General features: G+C 67.4%; 2 protein-coding genes across 2 annotated transcripts in view; both read right to left on the bottom strand.

Annotated features, from left to right (window-relative positions):
* Positions 1-414: 414 nt before the first annotated feature.
* LOC309452299 (transforming growth factor beta-1-induced transcript 1 protein-like) lies at positions 415-6,105 on the bottom strand. The gene is made up of 9 exons (XM_082076938.1): positions 6,077-6,105; positions 5,238-5,335; positions 5,032-5,101; positions 4,875-4,959; positions 4,648-4,788; positions 4,266-4,439; positions 3,800-3,881; positions 866-1,014; positions 415-572 (listed from the first exon to the last, which is right to left on the bottom strand). The coding sequence occupies exons 4-9, from the start codon at positions 4,929-4,931 to the stop codon at positions 429-431; spliced, it is 747 nt and encodes a 248-aa protein (XP_081933064.1). The 5' UTR covers positions 4,932-4,959; positions 5,032-5,101; positions 5,238-5,335; positions 6,077-6,105; the 3' UTR covers positions 415-428.
* A 707-nt stretch (positions 6,106-6,812) lies between these two features.
* LOC309452298 (serine protease 53-like) overlaps positions 6,813-23,406 on the bottom strand; it is a gene marked incomplete at both ends in the record, with an annotated part of 63,705 nt that continues 47,111 nt past the window's right edge. Inside the window, 10 exon segments of the mRNA XM_082076937.1 lie at positions 6,813-7,426; positions 7,463-7,754; positions 8,094-8,233; positions 8,873-9,248; positions 9,324-9,599; positions 10,992-11,155; positions 11,808-11,841; positions 11,844-12,102; positions 12,558-12,726; positions 13,295-13,327. Coding sequence (XP_081933063.1) covers positions 6,813-7,426; positions 7,463-7,754; positions 8,094-8,233; positions 8,873-9,248; positions 9,324-9,599; positions 10,992-11,155; positions 11,808-11,841; positions 11,844-12,102; positions 12,558-12,726; positions 13,295-13,327 — 2,357 coding nt within the window.

The raw sequence follows: 23,406 nt of genomic DNA, 5'->3' as shown, positions 1-23,406 counted from the left end.
CACCGCGCTTTGTCCGCAGGGCGGCAGCACTGAGACCCGCCGCGGCACCGCATTGGGGCGGCCGGTGCAGCACCGCGCTTTGCCCGCAGCCTTTCCCTCCTTGTCCAGTTCATACAGTGGCCTCTGCTCACAGCAGCTTCTGCTGTAGCTTTTGCCGTTCGAGTGCAGAGTCAGAACCGAGACGACCCGACCGAGACGAGGAGTCTCTCCAGAGAAATCCCCTGGGCGCACCGAGAGAGTCCTCGACTCTAACCCTAAGCCTAACCCGAGCCTAACCCTAACCCAAGCCTAACCCAAGCCTAACCCAACCCAACCCTAACCCAGCCATAACGCAACCCTGACCCCCTACTGTTATTTTGGGATCACCCTGTGATGTGAGGCACCAAATCCCCCCAAACCGATTTCAAATCCCGTCACTTTGGGGTGTTTTATTGTGCACGTTCAGCCGCGGGGACCCCGGGACCCGTCACTGGGGACACCGGGGACACCGGGGACACGCGGCGGTGCCGCTCGCACACGGGGCGCCCGTTGTCCTCGAAGAAGGTGCCGCTGGGGAAGGGGGAGGAGCACACCTGGGGACGTGGGGACATTAGGGATACGGGGACATGGGATGTGGGACACCAGGGATGGGGACACACAGGGAACATGGGGACACCGGGGCCCATGGGGACACCGGGGATCACGGGGAGATGGAGACATGGGGACACCAGGGACACCAAGGACCAGGAGACATGGGCCGGGGGACCCCAGGGGCACAGAGATGCAGGGACACGGGTGGGGGTGTCCCAGGGGCACGGGTGGGGGTTCCCAAGGGACACGGGTGGGGTGTCCCAGGGGACACGGGTGGGGGTTCCCAGGGTGTCACCTGGCAGACGAAGCACCGCGGGTGCCACAGCCCCCCCATGGCGGCCACGAACTCGGTGACAACGGGAGCCGAGCAGCCCGGGCAGCGCGGGGAGAACAGCAGCGAGAAGTCGCGGGGACAGAAGGGGCGGCCGTCCTGCTCCACGAACCCTGCGGCACCGGGGACAGCGCGGGGACATCAGCGGGGGGACATCACGGGATGGAGGGGACAGCGCGGGGACATCAGCGGGGGGACATCGAGGGACATCACGGGATCGAGGGGACAGCGCGGGGACATCAGCGGGGGGACATCGTGGGACATCACGGGATCGAGGGGACAGCACGGGGACATCAGCGGGGGGACATGGAGGGACATCACGGGATCGAGGGGGCACCACGGGGACATCAGCGGGGGGACATCGTGGGACATCACGGGATCGAGGGGACAGCACGGGGACATCAGCGGGGACAGAAGGGGACATCACGGGATCGAGGGGACAGCGCGGGGACATCAGCAGGGACATCGAGGGACATCACGGGATCGAGGGGACAGCGCGGGGACATCAGCGGGGACAGAAGGGGACATCACGGGATGGAGGGGACAGCGCGGGGACATCAGCGGGGGACATCGTGGGACATCACGGGATCGAGGGGACAGCGCGGGGACATCAGCGGGGGACATCGAGGGACATCACGGGATGGAGGGGACAGCGCGGGGACATCAGCGGGGGGACATCGAGGGACATCACGGGATCGAGGGGACAGCACGGGGACATCAGCGGGGGGACATCGTGGGACATCACGGGATCGAGGGGACAGCACGGGGACATCAGCGGGGACAGAAGGGGACATCACGGGATTGAGGGGACAGCGCGGGGACATCAGCGGGGGGACATCGAGGGACATCACGGGATCGAGGGGACAGCGCGGGGACATCAGCAGGGGACATCGTGGGACATCACGGGATTGAGGGGACAGTGCGGGGACATCAGCGGGGACATCGAGGGCCATCATGGGATCGAGGGGACAGCGCGGGGACATCAGCGGGGGGACATCGAGGGACATCACGGGATCGAGGGGACAGCACGGGGACATCAGCGGGGACAGAAGGGGACATCACGGGATCGAGGGGACAGCGCGGGGACATCAGCGGGGGGACATCGAGGGACATCACGGGATCGAGGGGACAGCGCGGGGACATCAGCGGGGACATCGAGGGACATCACGGGATCGAGGGGACAGCGCGGGGACATCAGCGGGGACATCGAGGGACATCACGGGATCGAGGGGACACCACGGGGACATCAGCGGGGGACATCGAGGGACATCACGGGATCGAGGGGACAGCACGGGGACATCAGCGGGGGGACATCGAGGGGGGATCATGGGATCGAGGGGACAGCGCGGGGACATCAGCGGGGACATCGAGGGACATCACGGGATCGAGGGGACAGCGCGGGGACATCAGCGGGGACATCGAGGGACATCACGGGATCGAGGGGACAGCGCGGGGACATCAGCGGGGACAGAAGGAGACATCACGGGATCGAGGGGACAGCGCGGGGACATCAGCGGGGGACATCGAGGGACATCACGGGATCGAGGGGACAGCACGGGGACATCAGCAGGGACATCGTGGGACATCACGGGATCGAGGGGACAGCGCGGGGACATCAGCGGGGACAGAAGGAGACATCACGGGATCGAGGGGACAGCGCGGGGACATCAGCGGGGGACATCGTGGGACATCACGGGATCGAGGGGACAGCACGGGGACATCAGCGGGGGGACATCGAGGGACATCACGGGATCGAGGGGACAGCACGGGGACATCAGCGGGGGGACATCGAGGGACATCACGGGATCGAGGGGACAGCACGGGGACATCAGCGGGGGACATCGTGGGACATCACGGGATCGAGGGACAGCACGGGGACATCAGCGGGGGACATCGAGGGACATCACGGGATCGAGGGGACAGCACGGGGACATCAGCGGGGGGACATCGAGGGACATCACGGGATCGAGGGGACAGCACGGGGACATCAGCGGGGGACATCGTGGGACATCACGGGATCGAGGGACAGCACGGGGACATCAGCGGGGGACATCGAGGGACATCACGGGATCGAGGGGACACCACGGGGACATCACAAGGGCATCATAGGGACGTCACAGGGCCATGGGGATGGGCGGATGGGGGGACATGGGGACGGGGGGACGGGGGGACGGGGGGACATCATGGGGACGGGGGGACATGGGGACAGAGGGACAGAGGGATGGGGGGACGAGGGGACAGGGGGACATGGGGACATGGACATGGGGACAGGGAGACATGGGCAATCCCTGACATTCTGTGATTCTGTGATGGGGACATGGGGACAGGGGCACTGGGGGATGGGGGGACAGGGGGACATGGGGACAGGGGGACATGGGCAATCCCTGACATTTTGTGATTCTGTGATGGGGACGTGGGGACAGGGGCACTGGGGAGGGGGGGACATGGGGACAGGGGCACTGGGGAGGGGGGGACGTGGGGACAGGGGCACTGGGGAACGGGGGACGTGGGGACAGGGGCACTGGGGAGGGGGGGACGTGGGGACAGGGGCACTGGGGAGCGGGGGACGTGGGGACAGGGGCACTGGGGAGGGGGGGATGTGGGGACAGGAGCACTGGGGAACGGGGGATGTGGGGACAGGAGCACTGGGGAACGGGGGACGTGGGGACAGGGGCACTGGGGAGGGGGGGACGTGGGGACAGGGGCACTGGGGAGCGGGGGACGTGGGGACAGGGGCACTGGGGAGGGGGGGACGTGGGGACAGGAGCACTGGGGAGGGGGGGACGTGGGGACAGGGGCACTGGGGAGGGGGGGATGTGGGGACAGGGGCACTGGGGGATGGGGGGACGTGGGGACAGGGGCACTGGGGAGGGGGGGACGTGGGGACAGGGCACCCACCGTGGTCCCCCAGGGCCTTCCCGCAGTGGGCGCAGCAGAAGTGCTGCGGGTGCCACGTGTGTCCCAGCGCCGTCACCACCTCCTGGGGACACGGGGACGTGGGGACGTCACCCGGGAGCTCCCGCCACCCCGTGTCCCCACGCGGCCTCCCATGACCCCCATGGCCCCCAGAAGGTCCCACATCCCCCTGACCCCCCATAAGGTCCCATGTCCCCCCATAAGGTCCCATGTCCCCCACATCCCACCACGTCCCTCCATGTCCCCCCATATCCCCCCAGAAGTTCCCATGTCCCCTCCTGACCCCCACATCTCCCTCTGACCCCCCATAAGTTCCCATGTCCCCCCATAAGGTCCCATATCCCCCCCAACCTCCATGTCCCCCCACATCCCGCCATGTCCCCCTATAAGGTCCCACGTCCCTCCATGTCCCCTCATGTCCCCCCATCCCCCGTGTCCCCATTGTCACCTGCAGCACGGGCTGGTGGCACTGGGCGCATTTGGGGGCAAAGAGGCGTCCGTAGTCGGGGGCGCAATAGGGGACCCCCCCCCGCTCCAGAAACGGGGACCCCCCCAGGGCCCCCCCGCAATGGCCACACACCAAATGTTCGGGGTGCCAGAGGCGCCCCAAAGCCACCAGAGCCTGGGGGGACATTAGGGACACCCTCCAGTTGGGGGACACCCCACTTGGAGGGGGCACCAAAGGACCCCCCATTGTTGGGGTTCAATGAGGGACCATCCCCATCCAAAAAAGCCCCAACTTTGGGGTTCCCCACAAAAACCCCCAACTTTTTGGGGTCTCCCCCACCTTTGGGTTCCCCCCCCGCCCCAGGGGGACCCCACAAACCTACCTTGCCCGCGATTGGCCGCCGACAACCCCCACAAACCCCCTTGTCCTGCGTGGGGACTCCCCGACTGGCCAGGTCCTGCTCCAGTGTCACCAGAAGCTCCTCAAGGTTCCCCCCGCTGGGACCCCCCAATTTTTGGGGGGGCTGGGGGGGGAAATGACCCCAAAAGAAACTTATGGGTGGGGAGGGGTCATGTGGGGGGGGACACCCCAAAACCCCCTGGGACTTACGGGGGGGTGAAGGTTGAAGTCGGCGAGTGAGGCCATCAAACGGTCCAGCTCCTGCATGGCCGAGGAGGGGGGCGCCCCCACATTTCTACGGGGCATGGGGGGAGTTGTGGGGTGAAAATGGCGGGTTTGGGGGGTCGGGGGCTGGGGAGGTACTCACTGCGCCCCAGATTTGGGGGGAGGTGGGAGCTCTGGGGTCTTCGTGGGGGAGACGTGGGGCTCGAGTTCAGCTGGAGGGGGATTTGGGGCCATTTAGGGAGTGATTTGGGGGCTGCTGTTGAAGGGTTTGGGGGTGATTTGGGGGATCTTTGGGGTGACTTCAGCTCTGATTTGGGGGTGATTTGGGAGTTTTTGGGGTGCCGGTACCTGCGGGTCCCCCCTGGGTGCCGTCCAGGTCCTGCAGGAGGCGCTCGAGCTGCCCCAGGGTGGGCGGGGCCCGGGGGGGGCGGGGCCTCCACACCGAGCTGGGGGAGGGGACACGGCCCCATGGCCCCAATGGCCCCGTGTCCCCATTGTCCCCATTGTCCCCATATCCCCGTTGTCCCCAACATCCCCCTGTCCCCATTATCCCATTATCCCCATTGTCCCCATATCCCCATTGTCCCCAACGTCCCCATGTCTCCATTGTCCCCATTGTCCCCATATCCCCGTTGTCCCCAACATCCCCCTGTCCCCATTATCCCATTATCCCCATTGTCCCCATATCCCCATTGTCCCCAACATCCCCATGTCTCCATTGTCCCCATTGTCCCCAACGTCCCCTGTCCCCATATCCCCATTGTCCCCAACGTCCCCATGTCCCCATTGTCCCCATTGTCCCATTATCCCCATTGTCCCCATTATCCCCATTGTCCCCATATCCTCATTGTCCCCAATGTCCCCATGTCCTCATTGTCCCCATTATCCCCATTGTCCCCAACGTCCCCATGTCCCCATTGTCCCATTATCCCCATTGTCCCATTGTCCCCAACGTCCCCATGTCCCCATTATCCCCATTGTCCCCATTATCCCCATTGTCCCATTGTCCCCAACATCCCCATGTCCCCATTGTCCCCATTATCCCCATTGTCCCCATATCCTCATTGTCCCCAACGTCCCCATGTCCTCATTGTCCCCATTATCCCCATTGTCCCATTATCCCCACTATCCCATTGTCTCCCCGTTGTCCCCATTGCCCCCCAATGTCCCCATGTTCCCCCCCAGACCTGTAAAGCTGCTCCGTGTCCCCCCCCGGCACCTGGGGACAGAAACATTGGGGGGTTAAATGGGGACATGAGACATCGACACCCCCCAGTGCCCCCAGTGCCCCCAGTGTCCCCAGTGTCCCCAGTGTCCCCAGTGCCCCCAATGTCCCCAGTGTCCCCCAGTGCTGCCAGTGTCCCCTGTGCTCCCAATGTCCCCAATGTCCCCAGTGCCCCCAGTGTCCCCCAGTGCTCCCAGTGTCCCCAGTGCCCCCAATGCCCCCAATGTCCCCAGTGCCCCCAGTGTCCCCCAGTGCTCCCAGTGCCCCAAATGTCCCCAGTGCCCCCAGTGTCCCCCAGTGTCCCCAGTGTCCCCAGTGTCCCTGTCGCTCACATGACCGTAGGGGAGCGGTGGTCGGGGTGGGGGGATGTCCCCGCCGGGGGGGGAGGGGGGGCGCGCCAGCCGTGACGTCATCTCCAGGTCAGCCAATAGGGCGTCTGGGGAGGGGGTGTGAGGGGACCCAGGAGTTCAGGAGGGACCCAGGCGTCCAGGTCCCCCCCCCCCCCGCCCAGGACCGACGGACGGACGGACAGACGGACGCAGTCCTTACCCAGGTCCTCCATGGCTGGGATGGGGTGTGGCCCCCCCGGGTGACGTCACTGCACGCGGGCCCCTTGGTGGCCTTGTATGGAAGCAGCCGGACGGCTGGGTCCCCCCCGGACGCCTGGGTCCCCCCGGACCCCAGGGTCCCCTGCAGTTTCAGGGTGCTCCCGGATGCCTGGGTCCCCTGTGGCGGGGGGGGTTTCCCCGGACGCCTGGGTCCTCACTGGCTTTGGGGTGCTCCAGGAGGCCTGGGTCCCCCCGGATGCCTGGGTCCCCTGTAGTATTGGGGTGCTCCTGGATGCCTGGGTCCTCAGTGATCCTGGGGTTCCCTATAGTATTGGGGTGCTCCCGGATGCCTGGGTCCTCAGTGATCCTGGGGTTCCCTATAGTATTGGGGTGCTCCCGGACGCCTGGGTCCTCAGTGATCCTGGGGTTCCCTGTAGTATTGGGGTCCCCCCGGACGCCTGGGTCCTCAGTGATCCTGGGGTTCCCTGTAGCGTTGGGGTCCTCCCGGATGCCTGGGTCCTCAGTGATCCTGGGGTTCCCTATAGTATTGGGGTGCTCCCGGACGCCTGGGTCCTCAGTGATCCTGGGGTTCCCTATAGTATTGGGGTCCTCCCGGATGCCTGGGTCCTCAGTGATCCTGGGGTTCCCTATAGTATTGGGGTGCTCCCGGATGCCTGGGTCCTCAGTGGTCCTGGGGTGCTCTGTGATTTCAGGGTTCCCCCGGACTCCTGGGTCCCCTGTAGTACTGGTGTTCTCCCGGACGCCTGGGTCCCGCGTGGTTCCAGGGCTCTCCCGGACGCCTGGGTCCCCCATTGTTGGGGTGTCCCCCCAGTCTCCAGGCTCCTCCCAGCTGTCGGGGTCCCCCCAGATGTCGGGGTCCCCCCCGTCCTCCTCTTCCTCCTCTTCCTCGCGGGGGTCGGGGGGGGTCTGGCTGAAATAGGCCTCCCGGGTGACCCCCAGAATCCAGCGCTCGTATTGGGGGGCGGCCGTGAACTTGGGGGGGCCCTGGGCCCCGCAGCCCCCCCCGCCGGCCACCCCCAGCAGGAACCAGACCCCCCGCTCCAGGCAGAACAGGGGGGACCCCGGCGGCGCCTGCGGGGACACCCCAAAGTCAGGGTCATGGCGGGGGGGAGGACACCCCGAAAGTGGGGACGGAGTGTCCTGGGGTCACCCCCCCGCAAAGGGAGACACCCCGAGGGACCCCAAAACATCCCAGAAGGGACCCCAAAAAGGGACATGAGGACACCAGGGACCCCAAAAAGGACCCCAACCCACCCAAAAGGGACCCCAGAATGAGACACGGGGACTCCAAAATGGGACCCTGGGACCCCAAAACCCCCCAAAAGGGATCTGGGGACCCCAAAAGGGATGTTTGGGACCCCCCAAAGGACTCAAAAGGGACATGGGGACCCCGGGAGGCCGTTTGGGGACCTGGCAGGCGCTGTCGCTCTCGGGGCCGGTGACACAGATGGTGTCAGGGGGGGTCGGGGTCCCCTCGGGGTCCCCAGCGTCCCCGCAGGACTCGGCCATTGTCACCTCCACGCTGAGCAGCTGCTCGGGGACCCAGGGGCCTGGGGGACACGGGACGGGGGACGTGGGGACGGGGGGACATGGGGACAGGGGGGGACAAAGGGACATGGGGATATGGGGGGACATGGGACAGGGGACATGGGGACAGGGGAACATGGGGATGTGGGAGGACACGGGGACACAGGGACATGGGGATATGGGGGGACACGGGACGGGGGACATGGGGACGGGGGACATGGGGACGGGGGGGACAAAGGGACATGGGGATATGGGGGGACACGGGGACAGGGGACATGGGGACGGGGGACATGGGGACAGGGGGGGACACGGGGACACAGGGACATGGGGATCATGGGGATTTGGGGGGACACGGGGGTTATGAGAGGACATGGCGGGGGACATGGGGATGTCACCGGGGGGGACACAAGAGATGGCAACACCAGGGATGGAGGTGACACTGAAACTGGCGACACCAAGGTTGGGGACATCAGGGCCAAGAGTGACACCAGGGATGGAGACAACAAGGATGGAGGTGACACCAGAAATGGGGACACCGGGGATGGGGACACCGGGGAGGGGGACACCGGGGAGGGGGACACCGGGGAGGGGGACACTGGGGTGCAGGTGACACAGGGTGACATGGGGTGATGGGGTGACACGGGCTGCCCGGCGCCACTCACCCCGCGGCCCCAGGAGGGTCCAGCAGCGCGTCCCCGGGGGCGGCCGGTGGTCCCCGTAGGGCAGGCAGAGCGGGCGCAGGCTCCTCCCGAGCTGCAGGGGGCGCTGCAGCCGCAGCAGCGCCACGGCGTGGCCCCGCCCGGCGCCCACGAAGGCGCCGTGGAGCTGCAGCCGCGACCCCGCGTGGGCAGCACCGCCCGTGGCCACCACCTGCCAGCCCTGCGGGTCCTGAGCCCTGCGGGAAACGGGCCTCACCGGACGCCGGGGTCCCTCCCGGACGCCTGGGTCCCTCCCGGACGCCTGGGTCCCTCCTGGATGCCTGGGTCCCTCCTGAACTCCTGGGTCCCTCCCAGATACCTGGGTCCCCTCCCGAACTCCTGGGTCCCCTCCCGGACGCCTGGGTCCCCTCCCGGACGCCTGGGTCCCTCCTGAACTCCCGGGTCCCTCCCGAACTCCTGGGTCCCTCCCGAACCCCTGGGTGCCCCCCGGTTCAGGGTTCCCCAGCTCACCCAGGCACAGTCCGTCCTCCAGCCCAGCAGGGGGCGCCTCCCTGGGGCTGGGCGGGAAGGCGGCAGGCGGGAGGTGGCGCCGCAGCCACCGCGCGTGGGCCGGGAGCCCCGTGGCTACGGCCGGACCCCCCGCGCGGGCACAACCCGCCGAGAACGACAGGACCCCGGCCTGGACCCACCGACCGCCGGACAGACACACAACCGGGCCCCCCGAGTCCGCCTGGGGGGACACAGCCATAGAGACACCATGGAGACGCCATAGAGCGTCTACAAACCCCAGAGAGACACCATGGAGACACCATGGAGACACCATGGAGCGTCTACAAACCCCATAGAGACACCATGGAGACACCATGGAGACACCATAGAGCGTCTACAAACCCCATAGAGACACCATAGAGACACCATGGAGACGCCATAGAGCGTCTACAAACCCCAGAGAGACACCATAGAGACACCATGGAGACGCCATGGAGACGCCATAGAGCGTCTACAAACCCCATAGAGACACCATGGAGACACCATGGAGACACCATAGAGCGTCTACAAACCCCATAGAGACACCATAGAGACACCATGGAGACGCCATAGAGCGTCTACAAACCCCAGAGAGACACCATAGAGACACCATGGAGACACCATAGAGCGTCTACAAACCCCATAGAGACACCATAGAGACGCCATGGAGACGCCATAGAGCGTCTACAAACCCCAGAGAGACACCATAGAGACACCATGGAGACACTATAGAGCGTCTACAAACCCCATAGAGACACCATGGAGACACCATGGAGACGCCATAGAGCGTCTACAAACCCCATAGAGACACCATAGAGACACCATGGACACACTATAGAGCGTCTACAAACCCCATAGAGACACCATAGAGCATCCACAGGTACCATAGAGACACTTAAAGGCACCATGGAGACCAATACAGACCACACAGAGACCACATACAGACCCACGGACATAAAACGCCCCCCCCGAGTCTGCCTGGGGGGTACAGAGCACCTATAGACACCTATAGAGCCCTGTGTATCCATATAGAGCTCTATAGAGCCCCACAGACCAGCCCCAGCGCCCCCAAGTCCGCCTGGAACCCCCATAGGGCCCATAGCCCCCCTATGGACTCTACACATTCTACAAGATCTGTAGGTGACCCTATGGATTCTATGGCATCTATAGGGTGTTCTATAGGTCCCTGACGGGCCGCATGCCCCTCCTGTCCGCCCACACACACCATGCCGCGCCCCCGAACCCCCATAACCCCCACGTCCCCATATCCCTATGGGAGGCTCCCGAGGGTCTATAGGGTGTATAGGTGGCTCTATAGGCACCTGGCAGGCTCCGTGGCCCTCGGTGCCGCCCGCGCACACCATGCCGCGCCCCCGAACCCCCATAACCCCCACGTCCCCATATCCCTATGGGAGGCTCCCGAGGGTCTATAGGGTGTATAGGTGGCTCTATAGGCACCTGGCAGGCTCCGTGGCCCTCGGTGCCGCCCGCGCACACCATGCCGCGCCCCCGAACCCCCATAACCCCACACCCCCCACATCCCTATGGGAGGCTCCCGAGGGTCTATAGGGTGTATAGGTGGCTCTATAGGCACCTGGCAGGCTCCGTGGCCCTCGGTGCCGCCCGCGCACACCATGCCGCGCCGCGCCGGCCGCTCCAGCTCGCGCCGCCGCAGGGTCCCGTGCAGGCAGTTACAGGTCGGGGGGCTCAGCAGGGACAGCGCCACCTGCTGGAGGGGGGACCCCGCGGGCAGGGACACTGCGGGGGACAGGGGACACGGGGGACAATGGGGACAATGGGGACAATGGGGACAATGGGGACAACAGAACAGGGAGACATGGGGACAGGGGGGACAATGGGGACAATGGGGACGGGGGGAAATGGGACAATGGGGTCAATGGGACAATGGGGACAATGGGACAGGAGCACAGGGGGACAATGGGATATGGGATAATGGGGACAATGGGGACAATGGAACAGGGAGACATGGGGACAGGGGGACAATGAGGACAATCGGGACGGGGGGAAATGGGACAATGGGGTCAATGGGGACAATGGGGACAATGGGACAATGGGGTCAATGGGACAATGGGGTCAATGGGGACAATGGGGACGGGGGAAATGGGACAATGGGACAATGGGGTCAATGGGACAATGGGGTCAATGGGACCATGGGGTCAATGGGACAATGGGGACGGGGGGACATGGGGACAATGGGGACGGAGGGACATGGGGACAATGGGGGCAATGGGATAATAGGGACAGGGGGACATGGGGACAGGGGGAAAATGGGACAATGGGGACAATGGAGACAATGGGACAATGGGACAGGGGACGGGGGACAATGGGAACAATGGGCCATGGGGCCGTGTCCCCCCCAAGAGGACCCAGGCATCCGGGTCCCCCTCACCGTTCTCGGCCACGTGTCCCCAGCCGGTGACCCAGCAGGTGGCGCCGTATGGGAGGGCGTGGCCGGGGCGGGGCAGGCACACGGGGGCCACGCCCGAGCCCGGCCCCGCCCACAGCGGCTCGGCCAATCGCAGCAGGGCCAGGTCGTGACCGCCAGCCACGCCCCGGAAACCAGGGTGAACCAAGATGGCCGACAGCGCCCGCTGACCTCATCGCTGACGTCATCGCCATCGGCCAATCGGAGCTGCCCGGCCACCACCTGCCACGCCCGCAGCTCCGCCCGGGGGCCCGAGGGGCTGGGGGGGGACAGGGGGGACAATGGGGGAGGGGGGGCGAGGAGGGACAGGGTGACAATGGGGAGGGGAGCGGGGGGGTCTGGGTGTTCACGGGCTCGGGGGGGCCCAACAGGGGTCTACGTGGCCCAAGAAGGTTTCAGGTGGCCCAGTAGGGTTCTGGGTGGCCCAACCAGGTTCTAGGGCTCCCAGCCGGGTTCTAGGTGGCCCAAGGGGGTTCCAAGTGGTTCCAGGGGGTTCAAGGGATCCCGGCGATGCTCTAGGTAGCCCAATAAGGTCCCAGGTGACCCAAGGAGGTTCTAGGGAGCCCAACGGGGGTCTGGGTGGCCCAAGGGGGCTCTAGGGGGCCCGGTGCCATTATAGGTGGCCCAGTGATGCTCTAGGTGGCCCAGGGAGGTTCCCGGGCTCTCCCAAGGCCCCAGGGGGTTCCCCAGCCCCCCCACAACCCCCAGACTCACCCTATGAAGCAGTGAGCGGCCGACAGGACCCACCGGGGGGCCACCAGGGTCCCCCCGCAGAAGTGCTGCCCCCGCAGCTGCAGACTCACCTGCCACGGCCACTGCCCGGCCCTGGCGGCCGAGCCCCCGACCACGCGGCCCCGCTTGCGCTGCCGCCCGCACTCCAGCCCTGGAACGCGCCCGCACGCCTGGGTCCGGCCCCCAGAAACCCGGGTTCCCCCCCCGGGACACCTGGGTCCAGCCCCCCCAGACACCTGGGTCCAGCCCCCCAGAAACCCGGGTCCATCCCCCAGACACCCGGGTCCATCCCCCAGACACCCGGGTCCCCCCCGGGACACCTGTGTTCCCCCTCCCGGACGCCTGGGTCCCTCTCCCTGGACACCCAGGTCCCCTCCCGGACGCCTGGGTCCCCTTAGCGGAGGGTCCCCTGGACTCCTGGGTCCATCCCCCCAGAAACCCGGGTCCCCCCCGGGACACCTGGGTTCCCCTCCCGGACGCCTGGGTCCCTTTGGAGAGGGTCCCCCGGATGCCTGGGTCCGTTGTTCCTCCCCCTCCCGTTTCAACTGTCCTGGGGGTTGTTGCGACAGCAGGGTGGGGGATGGGGGTCCCTCCCGGACGCCTGGGTCCCCTCCCGAACTCCTGGGTCCCCCCGGACTCCTGGGTCCCGACGGAATCGCTGTGGGAGGAGCCAAGGGGCTGCTCATGAATATGCAGAGTCTCATTTGCATGTTTCTCACCTGGGGGAACCTCCCCAGCTGGAATTCCAGCGTCTGTGGGGAAAAATAATCCATAAAAATGCCGGTGGCAGAACCTGGGAGCCCCCCCGCTCCCCAGCGAGGGACCCAGGAGTTCGGGAGGGACCCAGGAGTTCGGGAGGGACCCAGGAGTTCGGGGGGGGACCCAGGCGTCCGGGAGGGGACCCAGGCGTCCGGGAAGGACCCAGGAGTTTGGGAGGGGACCCAGGAGTTCGGGAGGGGACCCAGGCGTCCGGGAAGGACCCAGGAGTTCGGGAGGGGACCCAGGTGTTCGGGAGGGACCCAGGCGTTCGGGAGGGGACCCAGGCGTTCGGGAGGGACCCAGGAGTCCGGGAGGGACCCAGGAGTTCAGGGGGGACCCAGGTGTTCGGGAGGGACCCAGGAGTTCGGGAAGGACCCAGGAGTTCGGGAGGGGACCCAGGTGTTCGGGAGGGACCCAGGCGTTCGGGAGGGGACCCAGGAGTCCGGGAGGGACCCAGGAGTTCGGGAGGGGACCCAGGAGTTCGGGAGGGGACCCAGGCGTCCGGGAAGGACCCAGGCGTTCGGGAGGGGACCCAGGAGTTCGGGAGGGACCCAGGCGTCTGGGAGGGGACCCAGGCGTTCGGGAGGGACCCAGGAGTTCGGGAGGGACCCAGGAGTTCGGGAGGGACCCAGGAGTTCGGGGGGGGACCCAGGCGTCCGGGAGGGGACCCAGGCGTCCGGGAAGGACCCAGGAGTTTGGGAGGGGACCCAGGAGTTCGGGAGGGGACCCAGGCGTCCGGGAAGGACCCAGGAGTTCGGGAGGGGACCCAGGTGTTCGGGAGGGACCCAGGAGTTTGGGAGGGGACACAGGAGTCCGGGAAGGACCCAGGCGTCCGCGAAGGACCCAGGAGTTCGGGAGGGGACACAGGTGTTCGGGAGGGACCCAGGAGTTCGGGAGGGGACCCAGGAGTTCGGGAGGGACCCAGGCGTCTGGGAGGGGACCCAGGCGTTCGGGAGGGACCCAGGAGTTCGGGAGGGACCCAGGAGTTCGGGAGGGACCCAGGAGTTCGGGGGGGGACCCAGGCGTCCGGGAGGGGACCCAGGCGTCCGGGAAGGACCCAGGAGTTTGGGAGGGGACCCAGGAGTTCGGGAGGGGACCCAGGCGTCCGGGAAGGACCCAGGAGTTCGGGAGGGGACCCAGGTGTTCGGGAGGGACCCAGGCGTTCGGGAGGGGACCCAGGAGTCCGGGAGGGACCCAGGAGTTCAGGGGGGACCCAGGTGTTCGGGAGGGACCCAGGAGTTCGGGAAGGACCCAGGAGTTCGGGAGGGACCCAGGAGTTCGGGAGGGGACCCAGGAGTTCGGGAGGGGACCCAGGCGTCCGGGAAGGACCCAGGAGTTCGGGAGGGACCCAGGAGTTCGGGAGAGACCCAGGAGTCCGGGAGGGACCCAGGAGTTCGGTAGGGTACCCAGGAGTCCGGGAGGGGACACAGGAGTCCGGGAAGGACCCAGGCGTCCGCGAAGGACCCAGGAGTTCGGGAGGGGACCCAGGCGTCCGGGAAGGACCCAGGAGTTCGGGAGGGGACCCAGGAGTTCGCGAGGGACCCAGGCGTCTGGGAGGGGACCCAGGCGTTCGGGAGGGACCCAGGAGTTCGGGAGGGACCCAGGAGTTCGGGGAGGGACCCAGGCGTTCGGGAGGGGACCGAGGAGTCCGGGAAGGACCCAGGAGTCCGGGAGGAGACACAGGAGTCCGGGAAGGACCCAGGTGTCCGCGAAGGACCCAGGAGTTCGGGGGGGACCCAGGAGTTCGGGAAGGACCCAGGAGTTCGGGAGGGACCCAGGAGTTCGGGAGGGGACCCAGGCGTCCGGGAGGGGACCCAGGCGTCCGGGAGGGGACCCAGGCATTCGGGAGGGGACCCAGGAGTTCAGGGGGGACCCAGGTGTTCGGGAGGGACCCAGGAGTTCGGGAGGGACCCAGGAGTTCGGGAAGGACCTAGGAGTTCGGGAAGGACCCAGGAGTTCGGGAGGGACCCAGGAGTTCGGGAGGGGACCCAGGAGTCCGGGAGGGACCCAGGAGTCCGGGAAGGACCCAGGCGTTCGGGAGGGGACCCAGGAGTTCAGGGGGGACCCAGGTGTTCGGGGGGACCCAGGTGTTCGGGAGGAGACCCAGGAATTCAGGAGGGGACCCAGGAGTTCGAGGGGACCCAGGTGTTCGGGAAGGACCCAGGAGTTCGGGAGGGGACCCAGGAGTTCGGGAGGGACCCAGGAGTTCGGGGGGGGACCCAGGAGTTCAGGGGGGACCCAGGTGTTCGGGAGGGACCCAGGAGTTCGGGAGGGACCCAGGAGTTCGGGAAGGACCCAGGAGTTCGGGAGGGACCCAGGAGTTCGGGAAGGACCCAGGAATTCGGGAGGGACCCAGGAGTTCAGGGGGGACCCAGGTGTTCGGGAGGGACCCAGGAGTTCGGGAGGGGACCCAGGAGTTCGGAAGGGGACCCAGGAGTTCAGGGGGGACCCAGGTGTTCGGGAGGGACCCAGGAGTTCGGGAAGGACCCAGGAGTTCGGGAAGGACCCAGGAGTCCGGGAGGGGACCCAGGAGTCCGGGAAGGAACCAGGCGTCCGGGAAGGACCCAGGAGTTCGGGAGGGGACCCAGGCGTCCGGGAAGGACCCAAGAGTTCGGGAGGGGACCCAGGAGTTCGGGAGGGACCCAGGCGTTCGGGAGGGGACCCAGGCGTTCGGGAGGGGACCCAGGAGTCCGGGAGGGGGCCCAGGAGTTCGGGAGGGACCCAGGAGTTCGGGGGGGGACCCAGGAGTTCGGGGGGGACCCAGGAGTTCGGGAAGGACCCAGGAGTTCGGGAGGGACCCAGGAGTTCGGGAAGGACCCAGGAGTTCGGGAGGGACCCAGGAGTTCGGGGGGGACCCAGGAGTTCGGGAGAGACCCAGGAGTCCGGGAGGGACCCAGGAGTTCGGTAGGGGACCCAGGAGTCCGGGAAGGACCCAGGACTTCGGGAGGGGACCCAGGAGTGCCCCAAGGGACCCAGGAGTCCGGGAGGGACCCAGGAGCTCGGGAGGGACCCAGGCGTTCGGGAGGGGACCGAGGAGTCCGGGAAGGACCCAGGAGTCCGGGAGGGGACACAGGAGTCCGGGAAGGACCCAGGCGTCCGCGAAGGACCCAGGAGTTCGGGAGGGGACCCAGGCGTCCGGGAAGGACCCAGGAGTTCGGGAGGGGACCCAGGAGTTCGGGAGGGACCCAGGCGTCTGGGAGGGGACCCAGGCGTTCGGGAGGGACCCAGGCGTCCGGGAGGGGACCCAGGCGTTCGGGAGGGGACCCAGGAGTTCGGGAGGGACCCAGGAGTTCAGGGGGGACCCAGGAGTTCGGGAAGGACCCAGGAGTTCGGGAAGGACCCAGGAGTTCGGGAGGGACCCAGGAGTTCAGGGGGGACCCGGGTGTTCGGGAGGGACCCAGGAGTGCCCCAAGGGACCCAGGAGTTCGGGAGGGACCCAGGAGTTCGGGAGAGGACCCAGGAGTTCGGGAGGGACCCAGGAGTTCGGGAGGGGACCCAGGCGTCCGGGAGGGGACCCAGGAGTTCGGGAGGGGACCCAGGCGTCCGGGAAGGACCCAGGAGTCCGGGAGGGACCCAGGTGTTCGGGAGGGACCCAGGAGTTCGGGAGGGACCCAGGAGTTCGGGAGGGGACCCAGGAGTTCGGGAGGGACCCAGGAGTTCGGGAGGGGACCCAGGAGTTCGGGAGGGACCCAAGAGTTCGGGAGGGACCCAGGAGTTCGGGAAGGACCCAGGAGTTCGGGATGGACCCAGGAGTTCGGGAGGGGACCCAGGAGTTCGGGAGGGGACCCAGGAGCTCGGGAGGGACCCAGGCGTTCGGGAGGGGACCCAGGAGTTCGGGAGGGGACCCAGGAGTTCGGGAGGGGACCCAGGAGTTCAGGGGGGACCCAGGTGTTCAGGAGGGACCCAGGTGTTCGGGGGGACCCAGGTGTTCGGGAGGGACCCAGGAGTTCGGGAGGGGACCCAGGAGTTCGGGAGGGGACCCAGGTGTTCGGGAAGGACCCAGAAGTTCGGGAGGGGACCCAGGAGTTTGGGAGGGGACCCAGGAGTTCGGGAGGGACCCAGGAGTTCGGGAGGGGACCCAGGAGTTCAGGGGGGACCCAGGTGTTCGGGAGGGACCCAGGAGTTCGGGAAGGACCCAGGAGTTCGGGAGGGACCCAGGAGTTCGGGAGGGACCCAGGAGTTCGGGAAGGACCCAGGAGTTCGGGAGGGACCCAGGAGTTCAGGGGGGACCCAGGAGTTCGGGAGGGACCCAGGAGTTCGCGAGGGACCCAGGAGTTCGGGAGGGACCCAGGAGTGCCCCAAGGGACCCAGGAGTTCGGGAGGGACCCAGGAGTTCGGGAGGGGACCCAGGAGTTCAGGGGGGACCCAGGTGTTCGGGAGGGACCCAGGAGTTCGGGAAGGACCCAGGAGTTCGGGAGGGACCCAGGAGTTCGGGAAGGACCCAGGAGTTCGGGAGGGACCCAGGAGTTCAGGGGGGACCCAGGTGTTCGGGAGGGACCCAGAAGTTCGGGAGGGGACCCAGGAGTTCGGGAGGGACCCAGGAGTTCGGGGGGGACCCAGGTGTTCGGGAAGGACCCAGGAGTTCGGGAGGGGACCCAGGGGTTCGGGAGGGACCCAGGAGTTCGGGAAGGACCCAGGAGTTCGGGAGGGGACCCAGGCGTCCGGGAAGGACCCAAGAGTTCGGGAGGGGACCCAGGAGTTCGGGAGGGACCCAGGCGTTCGGGAGGGGACCCAGGCGTTCGGGAGGGGACCCAGGAGTCCGGGAGGGGACCCAGGAGTCCGGGAGGGGGCCCAGGAGTTCGGGAGGGACCCAGGAGTTCGGGGGGGACCCAGGTGTTCGGGAGGGACCCAGGAGTTCAGGGGGGACCCAGGAGCTCGGGAGGGACCCAGGCGTTCGGGAGGGGACCCAGGAGTCCGGGAAGGACCCAGGAGTCCGGGAGGGGACCCAGGAGTCCGGGAAGGAACCAGGCGTCCGGGAAGGACCCAGGAGTTCGGGAGGGGACCCAGGCGTCCGGGAAGGACCCAAGAGTTCGGGAGGGGACCCAGGAGTTCGGGAGGGACCCAGGCGTTCGGGAGGGGACCCAGGCGTTCGGGAGGGGACCCAGGAGTCCGGGAGGGGGCCCAGGAGTTCGGGAGGGACCCAGGAGTTCGGGGGGGGACCCAGGAGTTCGGGGGGGACCCAGGAGTTCGGGAAGGACCCAGGAGTTCGGGAGGGACCCAGGAGTTCGGGAAGGACCCAGGAGTTCGGGAGGGACCCAGGAGTTCGGGGGGGACCCAGGAGTTCGGGAGAGACCCAGGAGTCTGGGAGGGACCCAGGAGTTCGGTAGGGGACCCAGGAGTCCGGGAAGGACCCAGGACTTCGGGAGGGGACCCAGGAGTGCCCCAAGGGACCCAGGAGTCCGGGAGGGACCCAGGAGTTCGGGAGGGACCCAGGCGTCTGGGAGGGGACCCAGGCGTTCGGGAGGGACCCAGGCGTCCGGGAGGGGACCCAGGCGTTCGGGAGGGGACCCAGGAGTTCGGGAGGGACCCAGGAGTTCAGGGGGGACCCAGGAGTTCGGGAAGGACCCAGGAGTTCGTGAAGGACCCAGGAGTTCGGGAGGGACCCAGGAGTTCAGGGGGGACCCGGGTGTTCGGGAGGGACCCAGGAGTGCCCCAAGGGACCCAGGAGTTCGGGAGGGACCCAGGAGTTCGGGAGAGGACCCAGGAGTTCAGGAGGGACCCAGGAGTTCGGGAGGGGACCCAGGCGTCCGGGAGGGGACCCAGGAGTTCGGGAGGGGACCCAGGAGTTCGGGAGGGGACCCAGGCGTCCGGGAAGGACCCAGGAGTCCGGGAGGGACCCAGGTGTTCGGGAGGGACCCAGGAGTTCGGGAGGGACCCAGGAGTTCGGGAGGGGACCCAGGAGTTCGGGAGGGACCCAGGAGTTCGGGAGGGGACCCAGGAGTTCGGGAGGGACCCAAGAGTTCGGGAGGGACCCAGGAGTTCGGGAAGGACCCAGGAGTTCGGGATGGACCCAGGAGTTCGGGAGGGGACCCAGGAGTTCGGGAGGGGACCCAGGAGCTCGGGAGGGACCCAGGCGTTCGGGAGGGGACCCAGGAGTTCGGGAGGGGACCCAGGAGTTCGGGAGGGGACCCAGGAGTTCAGGGGGGACCCAGGTGTTCAGGAGGGACCCAGGTGTTCGGGGGGACCCAGGTGTTCGGGAGGGACCCAGGAGTTCGGGAGGGGACCCAGGAGTTCGGGAGGGGACCCAGGTGTTCGGGAAGGACCCAGAAGTTCGGGAGGGGACCCAGGAGTTCGGGAGGGGACCCAGGAGTTCGGGAGGGACCCAGGAGTTCGGGAGGGGACCCAGGAGTTCAGGGGGGACCCAGGTGTTCAGGAGGGACCCAGGAGTTCGGGAAGGACCCAGGAGTTCGGGAGGGACCCAGGAGTTCGGGAGGGACCCAGGAGTTCGGGAAGGACCCAGGAGTTCGGGAGGGACCCAGGAGTTCAGGGGGGACCCAGGAGTTCGGGAGGGACCCAGGAGTTCGGGAGGAACCCAGGTGTTCGGGAGGGACGCAGGAGTTCGGGAGGGACGCAGGAGTTCGGGAGGGACCCAGGAGTGCCCCAAGGGACCCAGGAGTTCGGGAGGGACCCAGGAGTTCGGGAGGGGACCCAGGAGTTCAGGGGGGACCCAGGTGTTCGGGAGGGACCCAGGAGTTCGGGAAGGACCCAGGAGTTCGGGAGGGACCCAGGAGTTCGGGAAGGACCCAGGAGTTCGGGAGGGACCCAGGAGTTCAGGGGGGACCCAGGTGTTCGGGAGGGACCCAGGAGTTCGGGAGGGGACCCAGGAGTTCGGGAGGGACCCAGGAGTTCAGGGGGGACCCAGGTGTTCGGGAAAGACCCAGGAGTTCGGGAGGGGACCCAGGGGTTCGGGAGGGACCCAGGAGTTCGGGAGGGGACCCAGGCGTTCGGGAGGGGACCCAGGAGTTCAGGGGGGACCCAGGAGTTCGGGAGGGGACCCATGTGTTCAGGGGGGACCCAGCTGTTCGGGGTGGACCCAGGTGTTAGGGGGGACCCAGGTGTTCAGGAGGGACCCAGGAGTTCGGGAGGGACCCAGGAGTTCGGGAGGGGACCCAGGAGTTCGGGAAGGACCCAGGAGTTCAGGAGGGGACCCAGGCGTCCGGGAGGGGACCCAGGAGTTCGGGAGGGGACCCAGGTGTCCGGGAAGGACCCAGGAGTCCGGGGAGGACCCAGGAGTCCGGGGAGGACCCAGGTGTTCGGGAGGGACCCAGGTGTTCGGGAGGGACCCAGGAGTTCGGGAGGGACCCAGGAGTGCCCCAAGGGACCCAGGAGTTCGGGAGGGGACCCAGGAGTTCGGGAGGGGACCCAGGCGTCCGGGAGGGGACCCAGGAGTTCAGGGGGGACCCAGGTGTTCAGGAGGGACCCAGGAGTTCGGGAAGGACCCAGGAGTTCGGGAGGGGACACAGGAGTTCGGGAGGGACCCAGGAGTTCGGGAGGGGACCCAGGAGTTCGGGAGGGACCCAGGAGTTCGGGAGGGACCCAGGAGTTCGGGAAGGACCCAGGAGTTCGTGAGGGGACCCAGGCGTCCGGGAAGGACCCAGGAGTCCGGGAAGGACCCAGGAGTTCGGGAGGGACCCAGGAGTTCGGGAGGTACCCAGGCGTTCGGGAGGGGACCCAGGAGTTCGGGAGGGGACCCAGGAGTTCGGGGGGACCCAGGTGTTCGGGAAGGACCCAGGAGTTCGGGAGGGGACCCAGGAGTTCGGGAAGGACCCAGGAGTTCGGGAAGGACCCAGGTGTTCGGGAGGGACCCAGGTGTTCGGGAGGGACCCAGGAGTTCGGGAGGGACCCAGGAGTGCCCCAAGGGACCCAGGAGTTCGGGAGCGGACCCAGGCGTCCGGGAGGGAGACCTAGGAGTTCAGGGGGGACCCAGGTGTTCAGGAGGGACCCAGGAGTTCGGGAAGGACCCAGGTGTTCAGGAGGGACCCAGGCGTCCGGGAAGGACCCAGGAGTCCGGGAAGGACCCAGGAGTCCGGGAAGGACCCAGGAGTTCGGGAAGGACCCAGGAGTTCGGGAGGGACCCAGGAGTTCAGGGGGGACCCGGGTGTTCGGGAGGGACCCAGGAGTTCGGGAGAGGACCCAGGAGTTCGGGAGGGACCCAGGAGTTCGGGAGGGACCCAGGAGTTCGGGAGGGACCCAGGAGTGCCCCAAGGGACCCAGGAGTTCGGGAGGGGACCTAGGCGTCCGGGAGGGGACCCAGGAGTTCAGGCGGGACCCAGGTGTTCAGGAGGGACCCAGGAGTTCGGGAAGGACCCAGGTGTTCGGGAGGGACCCAGGAGTTCAGGAGGGACCCAGGAGTTCGGGAAGGACCCAGGAGTTCGGGAAGGACCCAGGAGTTCGGGAGGGGACCCAGGCGTCCGGGAAGGACCCAGGAGTCCGGGAAGGACCCAGGAGTTCGGGAAGGACCCAGGAGTTCGGGAGGGTCCCAGGAGTTCAGGGGGGACCCGGGTGTTCGGGAGGGACCCAGGAGTGCCCCAAGGGACCCAGGAGTTCGGGAGGGACCCAGGAGTTCGGGAGAGGACCCAGGAGTTCGGGAGGGACCCAGGAGTTCGGGAGGGGACCCAGGCGTCCGGGAGGGGACCGAGGAGTTCGGGAGGGTCCCAGGAGTTCAGGGGGGACCCGGGTGTTCGGGAGGGACCCAGGAGTGCCCCAAGGGACCCAGGAGTTCGGGAGGGACCCAGGAGTTCAGGGGGGACCCAGGTGTTCGGGAGGGACCCAGGAGTTCGGGAGGGACCCAGGAGTGCCCCAAGGGACCCAGGAGTTCGGGAAGGACCCAGGAGTTCGGGAGGGACCCAGGAGTTCAGGAGGGGACCCAGGTGTTCGGGAGGGACCCAGGAGTGCCCCAAGGGACCCAGGAGTTCGGGAGGGGACCCAGGCGTCCGGGAGGGGACCCAGGAGTTCGGGAGGGGACCCAGGAGTTCGGGAGGGGACCCAGGAGTTCAGGGGGGGACCCAGGTGTTCGGGAGGGACCCAGGTGTTCGGGAGGGACCCAGGAGTTCGGGAGGGACCCAGGAGTTCGGGAGGGGACCCAGGCGTCCGGGAAGGACCCAGGAGTTCGGGAAGGACCCAGGAGTTCGGGAGGGACCCAGGAGTTCAGGGGGGACCCAGGTGTTCGGGAGGGACCCAGGAGTTCGGGAGGGACCCAGGAGTGCCCCAAGGGACCCAGGAGTTCGGGAGGGACCCAGGAGTTCGGGAGGGGACCCAGGAGTTCGGGAGGGGACCCAGGAGTTTGGGGGGACCCAGGTGTTCGGGAAGGACCCAGGAGTTCGGGTGGGGACCCAGGAGTTCAGGGGGGACCCAGGTGTTCGGGAGGGACCCAGGAGTTTGGGAAGGACCCAGGAGTTCGGGAGGGACCCAGGAGTTCTGGAGGGGACCAAGAAGTTCGGGAGGGGACCCAGGAGTTCGGGAGGGACCCAGGAGTTCGGGAAGGACCCAGGAGTTCGGGAGGGGACCCAGGAGTTCGGGAGGGACCCAGGAGTGCCCCAAGGGACCCAGGAGTTCGGGAAGGACCCAGGAGTTCGGGAGGGACCCAGGTGTTCGGGAGGGACCCAGGTGTTCGGGAGGGACCCAGGAGTGCCCCAAGGGACCCAGGAGTTCGGGAGGGGACCCAGGCGTCTGGGAGGGGACCCAGGAGTTCGGGAGGGGACCCAGGAGTTCGGGAGGGGACCCAGGAGTTCAGGGGGGGACCCAGGTGTTCGGGAGGGACCCAGGTGTTCGGGAGGGACCCAGGAGTTCGGGAGGGACCCAGGAGTTCGGGGGGGACCCAGGAGTTCGGGAGGGGACCCAGGAGTTCAGGCGGGACCCAGGTGTTCGGGAGGGACCCAGGAGTTCGGGAGGGACCCAGGAGTTCGGGAAGGACCCAGGAGTTCGGGAGGGGACCCAGGAGTTCGGGAGGGACCCAGGAGTTCGGGAGGGGACCAAGAACTTCGGGAGGGGACCCAGGAGTTCGGGAGGGACCCAGGAGTTCGGGAAGGACCCAGGAGTTCGGGAGGGGACCCAGGAGTTCGGGAGGGACCAA

This window comes from Streptopelia decaocto (genome assembly GCF_964273445.1).
Source record: "Streptopelia decaocto genome assembly, contig: HAP1_SCAFFOLD_261, whole genome shotgun sequence".
Classification (NCBI taxonomy): domain Eukaryota; kingdom Metazoa; phylum Chordata; class Aves; order Columbiformes; family Columbidae; genus Streptopelia; species Streptopelia decaocto.
Note: the sequence above shows the minus strand (reverse complement) of the source record. Positions and strands in the feature narration are given on the sequence as shown.